Genomic DNA, 16,722 nt, shown 5'->3' with positions numbered 1-16,722 from the left:
AAAGAGCATGAAAACCGAGCCTCTATACCTTGCCAGCCAGTATCTACACAGCACACCCATCTACCCAGCCCCTGCCTTTATACTCCCTCTTGTTTCTTGACACGCAGCGCCAGGCCCCATATTCCACACCGGCGTGCGACATTTTTCGCTCTCGGCTTGTCGATCCGTAGAGGGACGGGGAAGCTGAGGGGCGGCGGAAGAGAGGCGAACACTTTGTTTGCACCCGCGACGCTCCGTCGCCACGCGTGCAGCTCGAGCTCTCAACGGCGGCGGGCGTCGCATGCAACGCGTGACTCGGCGGCTCCCGATCCCTTTGCCGCCGATTTCTTTTCTTTTTTTTCTACGCACGTGCGGACCGTTGCGCTCACGCAGTCGACGTCGTTCGAAATTCGTTTCTCTTCAGCGGAGGCGCCAGATCGTTCGCTCGCTCGCTCAGGGCACGCTATGCTGTCTCGCGCGGAGAGATCGATGTCCGGACACGCGCGTGATGCAATCGACCGCACGCGCTCTGGCGATGAGACCGTCACGCCAGCGCTGCTTCGGCTTAACACGGAACTCGAGCGAGCGCTGCGGCGCGGCGCCCCCGATAGGAATTTCCGAGCAGCTTCGCCGCACGACACCGAAGAGATGGAACGGTGTCACCTTGCAGCGGGAAGAGTGGGTGTGCTCGCGGAGGAAAGCGCGTTGCTCGCGGACGAATGGCAGCTGTACTTTCGGCCGGCGGAGAAGAGGGGCCGGCGCTTCCGTGGAGCACGTAAGTCAAAAGCGTGCGTGAGCACGCCATCGCAGTTTAGTCGGTGCACTTGCCTATCGAAAGCCGACGGGTGGAGAAGTGGAAACGAAAAAGAAAAAGCTTTAACAGCGTGCTGGGGACAAAGGATAAGAAAAGCAAATAATAAATTATGGAACAGGAAAAGAGACTGGTGACCACGCACGAAGGTTTGGTTAGGTTTAGTCGCAAGCGCAAACACAACGAAGCGTTAATCGATCATTCTGATGGACGACTGTTTGTAATAGACTTTGTTATACCTAGGCTTTCGCTCCCCGGGCACATCAACCGGACTTTGCCAAGGGCGTGTGCACTAACGTCGCCCAGGCCTCCACAATGCTGCGCAGACAGCAAAGTGAAAACTAAGAATAGGGAAAAGATATGGTGCCTCCATGCGATCTCAACTGAATACATCCTATATACGGCCTCCGGAGCCACGTGTTTCTCAAAAACGGGCAGAATAATATACTGAAGAGACACCATATCGCCAGTTGTGTCACACGCGACCTATCTCTAAATAGCTGTCAAAATTTCTTGACCTCACCGAAATACATCACGGCCGAACACTTGAGCAGATGCAACACGATTGATGGTAATTGTATCATTTACGCCTCACCGGAATATGCATGAGCGACGTGAAATGTTCTTCGATTGCGTCACAGCAGAAATTTCCCGTCGAGTTGAAGTTTCCACTGATTTTTCACTTGGACGAATGTAAATATTGCCCGAGTTCTTGAGAACGTGTGTAACGATGGCTTTGCAGGCAAGTTGCTATGTCATTACATCGCTGAAACGAAAGTGCGCCATAACTGAGCGTCTACCATTCGCGTTCACAAAGTGAGCGGAACACGACATTCTTCCATTCGACCCCTGCGGATGGAGCGTTTGTACCTCGAGAGGCGTACATCGAGTCTCCGAAAGCCAACGTACAGCGACCCTGCAGCTCTCAACAGAACGGGAGGCAACAAAGCTCACACGTAACCGTAATCATCGGCACTATGCGTGGTGAGGTCTTGCAACGCGGGGCCGCTTGTGTACCCTCGTATACCGCGTAAGTTGCACTTTCCTTCGCGGTGAGGCCCACACCCGGCACCTGGTAATCGAAACGCGCACGCCAGCAGCGTGCACACGCAAATGAGAAAGAAGCCCTGTGCCCTTACACCGCAACGAGGCCATACAAAACTGCCTCCATATAGACGACAGCGCACCAATCGACCGCGCTGAGTGGATCGAGTTCGCACTTGTCCTCAACATGCTTCCGAACTAAGCGCCGCTCGTAGAGCCAAAAAAAAAAAAAAAGACAAATAGCAGTCAGCGAGAGAGGCCGATCGCGGTTGCTGGGGCCGTGGGTCCGGGCCGCGGCTGAGACAATGGCGCTCCAGGTGCGACTCATCGAGCGCGCCGCGGTCAGCGGCAGGACCGGGACTGGACAAGCCGACGCGCAGTGCCCGCTTGTTCCAAGGCGTGACCGCTTCGGCCCCGCAGCTCAGTCAGTTTTGACGGAAGGCTGCGCCGCCGGCATAAAAAGAAACGCGCTGCGGCGGCCGTGGCCACCACCGCCTTGCCGAGGCAGTCGCGGTGGCACGCGAACGTGGCCGTGGCGTGAGCAGCGCCAGATCGCGCGCTGAATGGGCCGCTACGTGTGCCTGAGCACGAATAAAGCGCTGGCGCCCCCGTGCACGCCGCACCGCGACACACGGGGGCGTCCCGCCGCCGGACGTGCGACGAGTCGCCCACCGGCGCTCGCTTATTGAAACGCCACAAACGCGGGGTTGCGACATTGAAAGCGCAAAATAAGAACGGCTGATGGGACGCAGCCGCCGACAGAAAGTAAGACACTACAAAAGAGAGACACACTCTTGACTCCTCGGCGCGCACGCCGCGTAGTCTTGAACTTGAATGGCTAGTGAAGGGCCCACAGTGGACGGGGACGGCGTATGCAATTGAAGACCGTTATATAAGCGCCTGACCGCATAATGAAGTCGTCCTGCTCTGTTTGATGACGTCCGACGTGCATACAGTACAACTGGAGCTTTCTGTGGAGTCTTTGTAGCAGGTTGCAATTAGTTACGCGTGCGCAGAATCGGCAGAGGGGTTCTTGCTGACATATAACACCGAGTGGCGTGGACAGAAATTTTTTTTCGGGGAGAGAGAGGGGGGGGGAGGGGCACGCATTTCACCGAGCAGGGCGAGGGGGTGGAAGGGGGTATAGGTGCGCTCCATACTAACACAGCAATTTCAGGACGCCCTGGCTACGCGACTGCACACCCCTCCTCCTCTTCCAACGCGTCCTCCTCGCTCTTGTTGCAGTCCATTGTATACGGCTAGAATGCGCGATGCACAATAACACACTGCAGCACTTGCACACCTTCGCGTGCGTAGGTTGTCAACACCGGATATATGCCATCGTGTCGCAGTTCAGGGAGAAGACGAAACAACTTTTCTCCAAGTTAGGCAGATGTGTCACTTGCTGGTACGGCTTCCTCCAGTTGACAGGGTCCCAATACATGAAAATGGAGCGCAAGAATCTTCCGCGGAAAGACAATGGTGTTAAGTGCCATTGTGAAATGCATGTTGTTAGGTGCCATTGAGAGCCATATTCGACTTGACTCCAGGTGACTGCACGAGTACACAGTGGTGCTTGTAGAGGACCAAATTTAACTACGCCTTCAACTTTATTAAGCACATTTTTCCCCGTGTTTACATGTGCCCTAACTAGATTATAAGCTAACACGAAAAGATGGACACTTTATTCACAACCTCATTCGGAAGTGTCTTCCAGGCGTGTTAAGAACACCGTCCAGAGCTAGAATGACTTGTATTTGAAAAACAAAAGAAACTTGAGAGCGCGAGCCATTTGTACGTCACGAAAGCAATTCGTTCTGCATCCACCACCATCATTTTTGCGCATATACTTAGCGCTATAGTTTCGGGCGTGGTTTTTGATCGCGTACAATTTCTCGCGATGGCTTGAATCATTCGTGCGCACGCAAACACAAGAAGAAACAAAAAAAAACCTAGTGAACAGAGAGAGACAGAGGGAGAGAAAAGCGGAATGCCTTGTTCTCTCAATAACAATGTGTCCTTGAACGCTTTAGTGCTTTTCTTTTTCTCCTCTGCCGTCTTTAGTGTACAAAACGACGGCCACACGCCGAGGCCTTGTGTGGAAGCAGTCTCTAATGGCCGCTTCACGCAAAGTAGATTGTTCGTTCACTGAACGAGGCGTCGGAGGGCGCCACTGTCACGAAGTGGGGCACGGCGTGGCCAGTTCCGTCACTAGACGACTGCATGGGAGACGAAAACAATCCTTCTTTCGGGCCGTTTTAGCTTCAATGGCAGACGAAGACAACAACATCGACAACAAAAGGTGTTTCTTTCCCGGAAACTAGAGCATTCGGTCGATTAGGCTTCAATAAGTGTTTTTTTTTTTTTTCACCTCCTGGATCGGTAATTCTCGCGACTTGGAGAAAAGGCTACGGTCTTCGAATGCGTAGTAATGAGGTACGCTAAGGAGGCAGTTAAAACGGACCACTACTATACGAGTAGATTAGCTCATTCGAGGCTCTCCGCGACATTCCTTAGGTAGACAAGGTTGGTTATCAGAGGATACCGCCTCGTGGTTTAAATTTCGAAACCCAACACCACAACGTTCATGGCTTCACGGTGACCACGTGGATTCCACGAAATTTTTGAGCATTTAGCGCCATTGTTATTTACCGGGGGAAATCCCGAAAATGTTTCCAAATAGTGTTTCTTTTCTTCTTTCTTTTCTTCTTTTTTTTCAGTTTCGAGCGGCAGTGAACCTGCCCCCCCCCCCCCCCCACCGTCATCAGTTAGCTATATTTAAAGGGATATTAAGGAACTACAGGTTGAACTATATTAGTTGATTTCGCTTCTACAATACCAAAAAAAAAGAACACTCTAACCTCGACAGGAGGCTTGGTAAGCAGGAAAAGACGCAATCGCGAAAGACGGCTGAGGGTGCCACTTTCGCGCAACAGCTCGTCATGGATGTTGACGGCGTCTGGTCAGGCATAGTTAACTTCTTGTGGTAAAAAATTGTCTATGTTGTATTCCAAAGCGGCCGAAGATTGGAATTTCGCAAGTTTCCAGAACATTTACTGCGCCCCGGCGACCCAAATACGTGAACGTACGTTGCAATTTACGACATCACACCGACGTAAAAGCTCTGAAATTTCGGCGCTAAATAGGAAGAAAATGTAGAAACTAAGAATGCGTTTATCAATCTCATTACCACGTGTTGGTGCATGGACTTAGAAGTGCCGTCACTGCCTATCCACAGCTTTCCTTTTAAGACGTTTTTTCTGACGCATACTAAGCCTCCGTTCACGGCATGATTGGCATATATCTGTAATTACAGAGCTTACTGTACTAACTCTGCTTAGCCTGATACTTCTCGTTAGTGTGACGCAGTTGCTTGCCAGTGCACGAACAAGAATAGACTTACATGCTGATGCTTCCAGAGCCCTACCAGTGTCTGTTTCGCTGTAAAAGTTCGACCGTTTAACGAATAAATTGAATGAACTACTTCCTGAATTTCGCGGCAAAACAACGGTGCCTGTACATTGCCTGTGCAACGTCGTAAGTATTCCTTATTTTTTTCCTTTTCCCCCTTTTTTCAGAAAAATATCCCCTATAAGTCGCCATGTTACATTATTTATCGTTTTCAGATTATATGTAATTTTTTTTCAACAGTTCTCAATTACCTAGCCTCAACCAGACGTTGCCGAACTTCGTGACGTGTGTACTTTGCCTATTCAACCGCGGCGTTGGCAGCAGTACTTTGAACCAGCGTTATTTTTTTACATACCGAAAAAAAAAACTCTTTCCATTCTTGAAATTCGCGTACGTACTATTCGAGAAGCTTATTCGACAATTAGGCTTATCTTGACCATTTCTTTAATAGCTTCCCTAGTTCGATAGCCCCATATAAGCGCCTACAACTGGTAAATTGCATGACGTGTCGTAAAATAAATCAATAAAAACTTAATTTGTGAAATTCTGTTAATTAGTTGAGCATGCATTTCAATTTCTCGCGCAAATGATGTCCGCCCCTTCGAGTGATCCAGTTCAAGGATTATAATAGTGCTATCTGCCACAGGAAACTTTAAAAATATTTGTCAATCTAAATAAAGAAAAAGAGAGCTAACCCCTGATAAATACATACATGCGCGTTATTTCTTAACGCCCGTGTGTGCAAAGTCACGGTCGTCTCCCCGCAAAATATTCCACAGGGTAAAGAAAAAAAAAGAAAACGAACAGAACTCAACTATTGCACCACCTACGAGCCAAGCAGCTATTTTTTCTTTCCTTTTTTCAGTTTGTTTCTTTTTCTGTACAAAGATATTGAGGCATTACTGATGCGATCATTAGCCTTGAATATTAAAAACGCTTCACCTAAGTTTCTTGCGCTAGACTATTTCTGCTCTTTGCCAAAATGCCAATCACTCGAAATCGTCGCTAACAGCGACGATTTGCTGCACGAAATGCTTCTCGCAGGCAAGTATGCATGCGCATGGCAAGTATGCATTTATTAATGATTGGCAGGTCACGCCCCCAAGCGCGGTCCTTAATACGCCTACCAGTTTTGCTCAGGTAATTTATTCTACACGTGAGTAAAACGTTACAGATAACTCGCGTGGCACACTTGGCGTAGGGTTTCGCCGTTCTTTTGCCGCAGCCGTTTTCACTCTTGAAATCCAGGAGCACATGTGCGCAAGCTTCATGACTGCTGAGAACAACACTACCGGCATGCCGTGCCCATTCGATACCTTCTTCATGTTGTGTGAGACTGTGTACACGTGCGGTACCACTCCCGGTTTTTCTTTTCTTTCTTTCTTTCTTTGTTGCGCTTCTGACAACATACTGTCCTCACGCTTTGCCTTTCCAAGGTGTCTCAGCGACAGACGTCAGGACCGCGCAAAGGAAGCCTGCTGAAGTCAGCCTTCTGACCCGGTTGTAAAAGCTGTCTTGCATCATGTGAGGGCATGACCTCAGGAACACCGACTTTAAGCACAAAGACGCAACAGACCCCACTGCCGTCTTAAATTGCGCCGAGTCATAGGAAACGAGTCTTTTTGTACACCTTACCTTCCGAGTGCCCATTTTGCACCGCGAGGGTTACGCGTTCGCTAGACGCGCGGTCGTCATTCGCGCATTCTTCTCAGGGATTCGACTGAGGAGGCCACCCACCTTTCGGCTCAAGAAGCCTGGTCTAACAATAAAGTTTATATATATATATATATATATCTCAGGGACCAGAGACCCTGCATTGTGTGACAAGTGCTACTATTCCAAACAAACGGAGTGCTTTTGTGTGTGTTTGTGGGCGTGTGTGTGCCCCACGTCTTAGAGCGGACGTGCGAGCCCCTGCATGCGCTTCACCGCGAAGCTTTGCATTGCAAAAGTTGCTTTCCCTCAGTACTACTCTACTTGTGGAGAAGCACCCTTTAAAGGAACACGAATGAGTAAATTTGTTTGGGCTGATAAAGTATTTTTTGGAAGAGTCATTTTAGTTATAAGCGATAATAGCGAAGAGAAGATGAAACTCAAAGTTTCACTCAGAAATTTCGCGCCGAAACTTCAGCGCCGTGCATATGTGGGACGTCATAAATTTCAACATTTTTTTGTTGTTGTATTTCAGCCATTTGTTGCTCAGTAACAGTACTTGAAACTACCAAACTTCATTCTTTTGCTTTCTAACAACACAATGCAGTCCGTCTTGAACGATAAAAATTGACTGGGCGCGAGCAGGCACCCTCAAAATCCATGACGTCACAACGAGCTGGTGAGGGAAATTCAAAGCGGCGTCGACACCCGCCTCTCTCGCTTTCGTGGATTTTCGGCCTGACCAAGTCTCTTCTCGCGGTAAGAGTGATCTTTCCTTTCTTTTTATCTATTTTTTTGCTATTTTGGAGAGGTACTCTACTAACGCTTCTTAACCCGCTTATCTCTCTAGTGTCCCTTCAAATTGAAGGTGTCCCACATAACGACATCTACGGCGGCAGAACTTGCTGTCCTCCGTGCCGTTGGAAACCATTTCACCGACCAACAGGCAGAAAAATGGGGCTTTTTTTTCACTCAAAAGCCGCTCTTTAGAGCGTCAGATCTGCTCTACGTCACGCTACATATCAGCAGATGATGTCTGAAACAAGAGAGAGTAACCATCACGCTCAGGAAAAAGGGCACGATGTCACCTTTCTGTGACTTCCAGATCATTGTGGCATAGTCGACATAACTGGCAAGGCTACCTGGTGTGCCCACGGAGGCACTCATACTACTTCAATTCGACTGGCAAGTAATTAAGCTTCTAGAGAACTTCTTTTGTTTGCTCGTGCGACGACGCAAGCTTTCTGGAGCTCTGCGAGCGTATCTAATAGCCGTCTATGTACTCTGTACCCTTTGTTACAGCTCGAAGAGCCAACTAGCCTTTCCCACGTCGATTCAACACTGGTGCACCATCTATGGGTTGATGCGGAATTTACGAATGCGTATTGTTTCCGCCTTGGAATGTTGATACACCAATGTGCGACACTTGTGGCTCTGAAGAAGCCATCGAACACATGTTGTGCACATGCTTACAAACGATGTCCAGCGCATCTCTTTCAGACCAAACTAAACAGGCTGGACTCAAGCAGAACGTTTGCTGAAACAAAAATTCTTGTACCCTGGTCACATCCGTCAATTTGGCAGAAAGCTATTCGCGCGCTACTGCAGTTTTCGAGGAACAGCGGCCTCAATGATTTATTGTACTACTGCTGAGTGTCCTGTTGTCCTGCTCGTTTTCCCTTCCTCTCCTTCTTTCTTGCTTCTGTTCATCCTATTCCTTAGCCCCAGTGCAGGATAGCAAATCGGACGCTCGTCAGATTGACCTCCCTGCGTTTCGTCTCCTTGTTCTTTGCTCTCTCTCTCTCTCTCTTTATATATATATATATATATATATATATACATATATATATTATCTGCCAGGTCAAACTCTGTCGTATTCGCAATGAACAGAAAGTAAACTTGACCGCGATGCAGGCGATGCAGAGTGCCAGCGCCGTGGTTTCCGCGGCAGTTGGGGTGGTGGGCGGCGGGGGCGGCCGCGAGCCCCTGTGCCGCGTGTGCGGCGACCGGGCGTCGGGGCGCCACTACGGCGTGGCCTCGTGCGACGGCTGCCGCGGGTTCTTCAAGCGCAGCGTCCGCCGCCAGCTGCAGTACGTGTGCAAGGAGGGCGGCACCTGCGTCGTCGACGTCGCCCGGCGAAACCAGTGCCAGGCGTGCCGCCTCGCCAAGTGCCTGCGCGCAGCCATGAGGCCCGAAGGCGAGTGTACCCCCCCTGCGTTCTCTATACGCTGCATGCGCTGTGCCGCAGCCCACTGCATGTTTGAAATGCTTGTCCAGTCAATCCGCAGTGTGTATGGGAGCCACTGATCCACTGCGCCGACGCTGCAGGTTCCCAGGCACATCACACACGTCGTTGCTAGAGCATGGACAAGTCTCGTCGGGCGTTGCAGCCGCTCCGTGCATGCTCTATTGCTTCCACGTGACACGCGAATAACAGACAGCTGTTACCACTAACCGCTGCCCCAAAAACTGTGACCAACTACTGAGAAAATGGCGTCCTCTGAGTAACCTCGCCTTTAGCGTTGCTTGACAGGTATTGAAAAAAATAGAGGAGGCGGTGGCTGTGCACGCTGTGACCGCTTGGCTAAAGTCTTAATACTAAATTACAAATTGCGCAAGGAACTTGGCCCGTATTCACAAAAAAAGAAAATAAAGAAACTTATTGCGCTAGAATCGTTTGTAAGTGAAACTGCCAGCCAGTCGTGGTGATATATGGGTGTATTGTTTACGAATGTGGCTGGCCACTGGCAAAAATCCCTCACGAAAAAAAGGTTTCTGAATTCGACCCCTCGTGCACCGTTAGTCACAGCGCTATGTTGAGTGCGATATTCTGAAGCAGGCACCAGACATGTTAAAAAGTATTTAAACTTATGACCGCATGGGCAGTTCGTTCCTTATTCGCTTCATGGCGGCCGCGTGTTTCTCAGCTTGTAATAGATTGCGAAGGACATTTGCTAAATGCGATACGTGACCACACACGCTGCTAAGACTGGGGTAAGGTGCTGGCGTCCTCCTTCCGTAGGTCACCGTAAATCACCTTGCGACGAGCAGCTACAAGTACTTGAGGACACATATTCAACTGAAAAGGGCAAGGAGGCTTCCGCCGCGCCAACTACTTCAGAGTCGCAAAGTAGATCACATCGCTGCTTTCACACGTTGCGCCATTGTTACCGCAAAGCGTGCGGCGGTTACGGTGCACGTGCGATGCACGTGGCAGTTTTTTGGACATGGTTCATGCATGTGTTCTAACATTCCAAAGCAACCGAGTGACTATGAAGGACGCCGCAGCAGAGCGCTTCGGAATAATTTGACACCTGCGGTTCTCTAAATCGCGCTGAAAGTGCTGTACACTAGAGGGTTTGCATTTCGCTTCCGCCGTAATTGAACCACCCAGCCCACGAATCGATCCCGAGACCACGTGCAGGGCAACAGAACACCGCATCCACTTTGAAAACCGATGCCGCGCCAAGAAGAACCAGCGCTCTCCTGAGGAGGCACTCCAACTAGTAAGCTTTCTTCCCCGTAATGTGTTTCGAAAATATTCAAGTATCATTAACTGTTGACACTGTGTGCTTTTGATCGTATGATGCTCGATGTGGTGTAAAAATCCTGGAGAGAGATTTCATAATTTGGATGGACAGAAGGTGCGGTGCCTTTGTTGCACGGTGTTCTATAAGGACTACGGTTGAATGTCCCTGTAATTACTTAGTTTTAGCGACGACAGACAGCAGCATAATGCAATCGATCGTATAGAAAAGAAAAGAAGTATTCCTGGACGTGTGCTTGCATCTGCGGGAAACCGCATTTCGGTTGGGAAGAAGACTGAAGAAAGCGCCCGCCAGAATCTGAAGTTTCAACCAAACGTGTTACACTGAAAGATTAACTGGCAGAGAAATATTGACAGGCACCGCCCATTCGTGCCTCCTGGCTGGCAAAAAAAAAAGAAAGTTCTCAATCTTCTTTCTGTTGAATTTGCTTCTGCGTGAGCATGTGCGCCGCGTACAAGTACTTTATTTACCGCTGTTAAGAACGTGGAGGCGCTGTTAAGAACGGCCCAGCTGAGGTGCAAGTTTTGCCAGCCAGTTGCGACAGCGGCGTCAACTTTCCTGGAATGCCACCGCAAACCTCTAGCCACGGCGTCACTAAGTCGACTGTGTGTGAAGAACAATACGCGCGTCCTCGACTCTCCGTCGCTGGAGCCAAGATAAGTGCGACGAAGCAGGCTTTGTACCTGAACCCGCCGCCGCCAACCTGGTCTGCTGTGAACAAGGGAGTCCCTGAGGGAACGTAGTTCGAGGCTCCTTCCCACGCGCCGTTCAAGAGGCAATGGGCACCTTGCGACGCGCTGCGGGGGTCAGCTCGGGGAATAAAAGGCGCCTTTCCTAACGTAAGCCCCGAGTTCTACGAAGTCCGTCTGACGTCGGCTCCGGACCGTGAACCTGTGCGGAAGTGTGTGTGTGTAAGCCGTCCCGCAGAGAGGCGGCTTGTTTACGATGAATGGACGAGCGTTTCCCTCACCTTGGGATCGAGGGGGGACCGAGTGTTTATAAACCGTTTGTGCGGCTGCTGAGCACCATCTCTCGCAGTCATGCTAGGCTGATGAACTGCAACATCCTTATGTAGATACTGTAAATAAACCCATATTCCTCGTTCTCAATGAGAAGCAGTGCTTCCCTTCAACAACGTCCTCAGCGTGGATAAGCTGGACGACAGCATGGGCCAGCTACCTTCTAATTCATGCCCGACTCCAATCTCGACAACTGGTTACGAACGGTGGGATTGAGCCCCCCAATCCTAACACCACGTAGAAAAAGAAAGAAAGGAAGAAAGAAAAACGGAAGGAAGGAAAAACAAAGCTTATATTTTGAAAATGAAGAGAGAACACCCTGCTGCTTACGGTGCTTTCTTCTGAAAACGAGATAAGCCCATTGCGAGACTAAGGGCACAGCCTGCGCCGACTGAGAGAGACACTGAGCGCGAAAAGCTGCGATCAGCGGGCCAAGAGCGCCGCGTCGCAAAGCCCGTGGCCGACGGATCCGATGGCAGCTGCTTGGCCTCCCACGCGTGTCTCGGCGGCGCTGCAGCGAGCAGCGCGGGGGCTGCAAAATCACCACGAAAAGAGAGCCAGCCCTCTTGACGGTCGTGCCGTGGGTGAAGCACCGGGTTGAAAGGAAGAATACTGCTGTCGCGATTTTTGCAGTGCTGCAGTGCTGAAAATCACACCGGCCGTAACGCGAGATATGATGTCTATGCGGTACGCGAATAAGGCTAATAAACATTAAATTCTTTTATTTGACACCATCGACGTATTTTAACGGTGCTCAATACGTCATTGGCTCGGCTTACTTGCAATAGCAAGTTATATTCTTACTGTTTGCACTGCTTTGTGAAATCTTTTATCCGAAGCCTCAGGTGTGTCATATGTGTCTCCGACATTCCTAATCAAGCAAAATTGTATTTGCGATAGCAAGTTGCATGCAGTGCTTGCACAGGTTCGTGTCATCTTGGCTGACGCCTCTTGCGTGCCATATACCTAATTATGCATAAAAAAGAAGTCACAGGCAGAAGAGGAAGTACAGGTGTCCACCAAAATCTCGGACGCAGCATGTGCCATTCACCGAGTGCAGGCTAAATGGTGCCACAGTAAACACAGAGGATTCACCTAAGCGTTTAGTATCTGCGCCTTGATGGCGCAGCAAGAGCGCGCACACCAACTGAACTGCATGCAAGAGATACCTCAACTTGAGTCGCAAGTTCTTTCAGTCGCAGTTTCACGCGAAATGCATTTAGTCGTTACTATACATGATCGGCGCACCTGGACGCACTTATCGGCGACTGCTGGAGAAACCATAGCCCGTGGCGCGTGCAGCTGCCCGAGCCCTGGAACGCGCTCCCAGTATACCCAGCTGTCACAGCCGTCCTGGCTTGGCCGGACGAGGAATTATTTTCGACTGCCCGTGATCTCGTAGTCTTTCTTGAGGGACCCACGGCTGTGTAAGCGGACGCAAGTCTCCAAACCGACGCCCGACGTGGGCCTAACTTCGGGCGCCCACGTCTCCGTAAGGTCCAACGATACGCCGTTTGGTCAAGCCACTCGGCTCAGACGACTCAGCATTTAAGTACCGTCATTTTAGCGTATCGATGGGAGAAAAGGAATGACCCAATCTCATCAGAGTAAGGAGCCGTATATAAGCGACAGCAAACAAAGTAAGCCCACACTCAAAGAAGCGCCTGCGAGGTATCCTAACCGCGAGTATACCAACAGAAAACGCCCCGCGGCACGTGACCAAGAGGAGCGGCAGTCACGCGACCCGCAGCACACCACCACCACAACGGCGGGATCATCGACGCCTCGCCGGTTGCCAAAGGCGTCGATGAACGCGTGCCGCTCTGGGCGGGTGCGAGAGACCAGCCGGGGGACACGCGATCGCACTGAACAACCGCCGCCGATGCCCCCTAATGGGTGCAATGCGGAACCGTGACAGACTGCCACTGAGCAAACAGGCGGCGCCCCGCACGTGTCGCGCGTTCGGGTGGCTCCGCACAACAATCGGCGCGCCCGAGCTGGCCCGAAAACGAAGCCTAACTCGCCCTGAAGCTCGGTAGTACACTTGCCCGAGCGAGGTGAATGCATCTGTTAAATGGAGCGCCAAAAGAAAAAAGAATCAGCCGGCCCTGCCACGCATAGCGAAATAGGGATGTGAGCACGAATTGCCCATTCTTCTAACGTCGTTATATCGAGCTTCCTTCATGCGTCGCGTGTTTAAACGCGAGGGCTGAGACCATGCCTAAACCATGTAGCCCGTGGAATTTTATTTTCTTAGTCTGAGAGTGTAAGTTGTACTCGGTCTTCTTCATAAGCACCCTTGGTACGACAAAAACTTAGGAAGTAAGAACAGTCACTTCTCTTTACGTTTTACGGAGATCTCCGGAGACTTTCCGGTAAATTGCCCTCTGAAATGGCCGGTTAAAATTATGGAGCAAGAAAACGGTGGTGGGATGCGATAGTCTGAAAATAGTACCGGACGCACAAGCTGCCACATCGCAGCTGTTCCGCAGGTAACCAGGGTTTTATAAATCAGTTTTACGGCAAAATGCGGAGGGAAAGTATTATACGAGTGTTCGGCGCACTATAGGAGACTGTCTCATATTTGACCAGCACGAAGACGTGTTTCTTCAGTTGAGTAGAGAACGCAATGTTATTATTTTATCGCGAAAGCTCGCTGGTGGAGACATGCGAGCAGGATGTTTTGTGGGGTCACAGGCAAGAAAATGCGACAAAGTGGACGAAAGTGTTTTCCCACAAGACCTGTTACACACCCCTAAAAGAGCGACGCGGTTGTGCGCAGTCACCTTTAAACCTTTGACACTGGCAGTGCGTTACGTTCTGTCTTCATCTGCATCATAACATACCTTATGATAGAGAGGGGGTACGGGAGAGGGAAGAGAGAACTATTTAATTAATCCTGGAGAGGTTTGCCAGGTGGCATACGTATCATGCTACTCGAGATGGATGTGGTGAAAAATTAAACGATGTGCCCAACTGACAAAACAGATACACAGCATACACATAATAGAACCTTCAATATTCGATTAAAGTGTCTCATTGAGACCAGTGTCTCCGTGGAAACACAAAAGTGTCTTCGTTGCGCGAGATGCAAAGGCGGGAAGACGCCATCGGAAGGTTGCAGCATCAAAGGATCTAAACAGTTGACTGCCGCAAACATATATCGCTTTCTCAAAGCCTTACTGGCATCTCGAGGTCGTCACTTCGACCAATGTCTTGAACTGCAGAGCAACCAGACCTCTGGTGCTACAGGCAGGATAGCGTTAAACAGATTAATGTCCGAGACATTCTCTCCTTGAGATACACAGACGCGGTCGTTGCCACTACCGTAGCTTTTCTCATTGCGAAGGAACTCATTGACTGTTGTAAAGACAGTCACCTTTGCGTTTAGCGGTTCCGCGTCTTCGTGCTGTGATCAACGTCCCTCACAAAAATATTATTGCAGTATAACTTGATAATACGCCATACTTTCTCCTGCAAGATCTTTATGCAAGACTGAATCTCCTGCAAGGCTGTATGCAAGATCTTTCGAGATCTCTACAATATTCAATAAAGCCCTGGTTACTGAAACGCTACCGATATGTTACTGCTACATATTCTGCTGCTATGCTGCTGCTATGCTACTCCTATGCTACTCCTATAGGCTACGGCTATGTTACGACTGTGCTACGATTGTGCTGCGCTACAGCTTGAGAGTTCTTGAGAGTTCTTTATTGTGCGCAATATTACGTTTACAAATGGGTATTATACATACATACAGAGGGAGGTCCTATAGTCAACACAGTGTACAGGGAACCTCCCACTAGAAATGAGTAAGGTATGTAAATACAAAGCAGCTGTATTCACACACACAAAACAATGCATTAAATGAGTCACTAGCCACTAATGTAAACAATTTAATAACACAAAGCAACGATTCATGAAAATGTAACGATATTGTTATATAATATAATTGTTAACGATATTGAATGCAAAAGTTCACGGAGGTTTAATTTGAATGTGTAAAAATTAGAGAGTATCTTAGTATGACACGGTAATGATTTCCAAAGTAGTGTTGCTGAAAAATTAGTAGTAGGTTTGCCTTAATTGGTTCTAGGTCTTGGTAATAAATAGCTGTTGGTAGAAGCGAATCGGGTGGATGTGGAGTGTGAATACTGGCTGTTAGTAATCATAGGGAACGGTAGCTGTCAGTTAACAGACTTATGAACAAGTGTTCCAAGTGAGTATTTATTTACTTTCTGTAATCATTATAAACCGTTAGAACCGAACAATGGAGGTGCTTCTTAATGTGTGGCCGCTACGTGTGATGATGCGAACTGCTTGATTTTTGGTATGCTTCAGTGGGGATAAATGTGTGGGATGCGTGTTCCCCCATGATTGTATGCAACAATTAATACGCGTGTGAATAAAGGAGTTGTATAGGGAGATGAGTGTCTTCACACTAAAGAAATTGCGAACTTTAATTAATACTCTAATCTCATAAGCTGCCTTTTTTTGTTTAGGATAAAACATGCTCATCAAATTTTAGGTGTTTGACATGACGCCAAGAAACACTGTCGGTAGGATAAAGTGTGCAGGAAGCAAGGGTTATCGATAGAGACCCTGAGGTAAGCTTTTGTTTGGCTGGTAAAATGAATAAGTTAGATTTTATAGTAATAATGTGTAGTCGGTTAAGTCGGCAACAGGTTACAATGTTTGCAGCGTCGTGGTTAAGCTTGCACATTAATAAATCGAGACTTTTGTCTGAGGAGAATAAAGTAGTGTCGTCGGCGTAAAGGATACAGTCAGGTGACTTTAGACACTGTGAGAGGTCATTAATGTATATTGAAAACAAAAGAAGTCCTAATATGGATCCTTGCGGTACACCAATGTTCGTTATTTTAGGGTGTGAGCAAGTGCTAGATATTGAAACAGTATATTATCTATCTCTCAAATAGTTGCGTAATAATTGCGGTGCCGGGCCAGTTATACCAATAGAGCCTAATTTAACAACAAGTATGTTATGGACAAGTGAATCGAACGCTTTAGAAGGATCAATAAATAATGCACCAGCAAAATTTCCAGTGTCAATTGCCCACCAAATCTCATCTGTCAGAAATGTTATAGCTAAATCAGTTGAGTATCCCTCCCTAACCCAAATTGATTTGGTCATAGGATATGAAATTTTGACAAATCACTTGATAAGCGTATTACGATTAGTTTTCCGACAACTTTACTAAAGAACGAAAGTATAGCAATAGGGCGGTAGTTAAATGCT

General features: G+C 48.7%; 1 protein-coding gene across 1 annotated transcript in view; it reads left to right on the top strand.

Annotated features, from left to right (window-relative positions):
* The window catches only part of LOC142570311 (retinoic acid receptor RXR-beta-B-like), a 22,849-nt gene extending 10,814 nt beyond the window's left edge, over positions 1 to 12,035 (top strand). The window contains exons 2-3 of the mRNA XM_075678703.1: positions 8,813 to 9,095; positions 11,818 to 12,035. Coding sequence (XP_075534818.1) covers positions 8,816 to 9,095; positions 11,818 to 12,035 — 498 coding nt within the window. The 5' untranslated portion in view covers positions 8,813 to 8,815. The remainder of the gene's footprint in view (positions 1 to 8,812; positions 9,096 to 11,817) is intronic.
* Positions 12,036 to 16,722: the final 4,687 nt, after the last annotated feature.

Source organism: Dermacentor variabilis, chromosome 2, assembly GCF_050947875.1.
Source record: "Dermacentor variabilis isolate Ectoservices chromosome 2, ASM5094787v1, whole genome shotgun sequence".
NCBI lineage: Eukaryota > Metazoa > Arthropoda > Arachnida > Ixodida > Ixodidae > Dermacentor > Dermacentor variabilis.
Note: the sequence above shows the minus strand (reverse complement) of the source record. Positions and strands in the feature narration are given on the sequence as shown.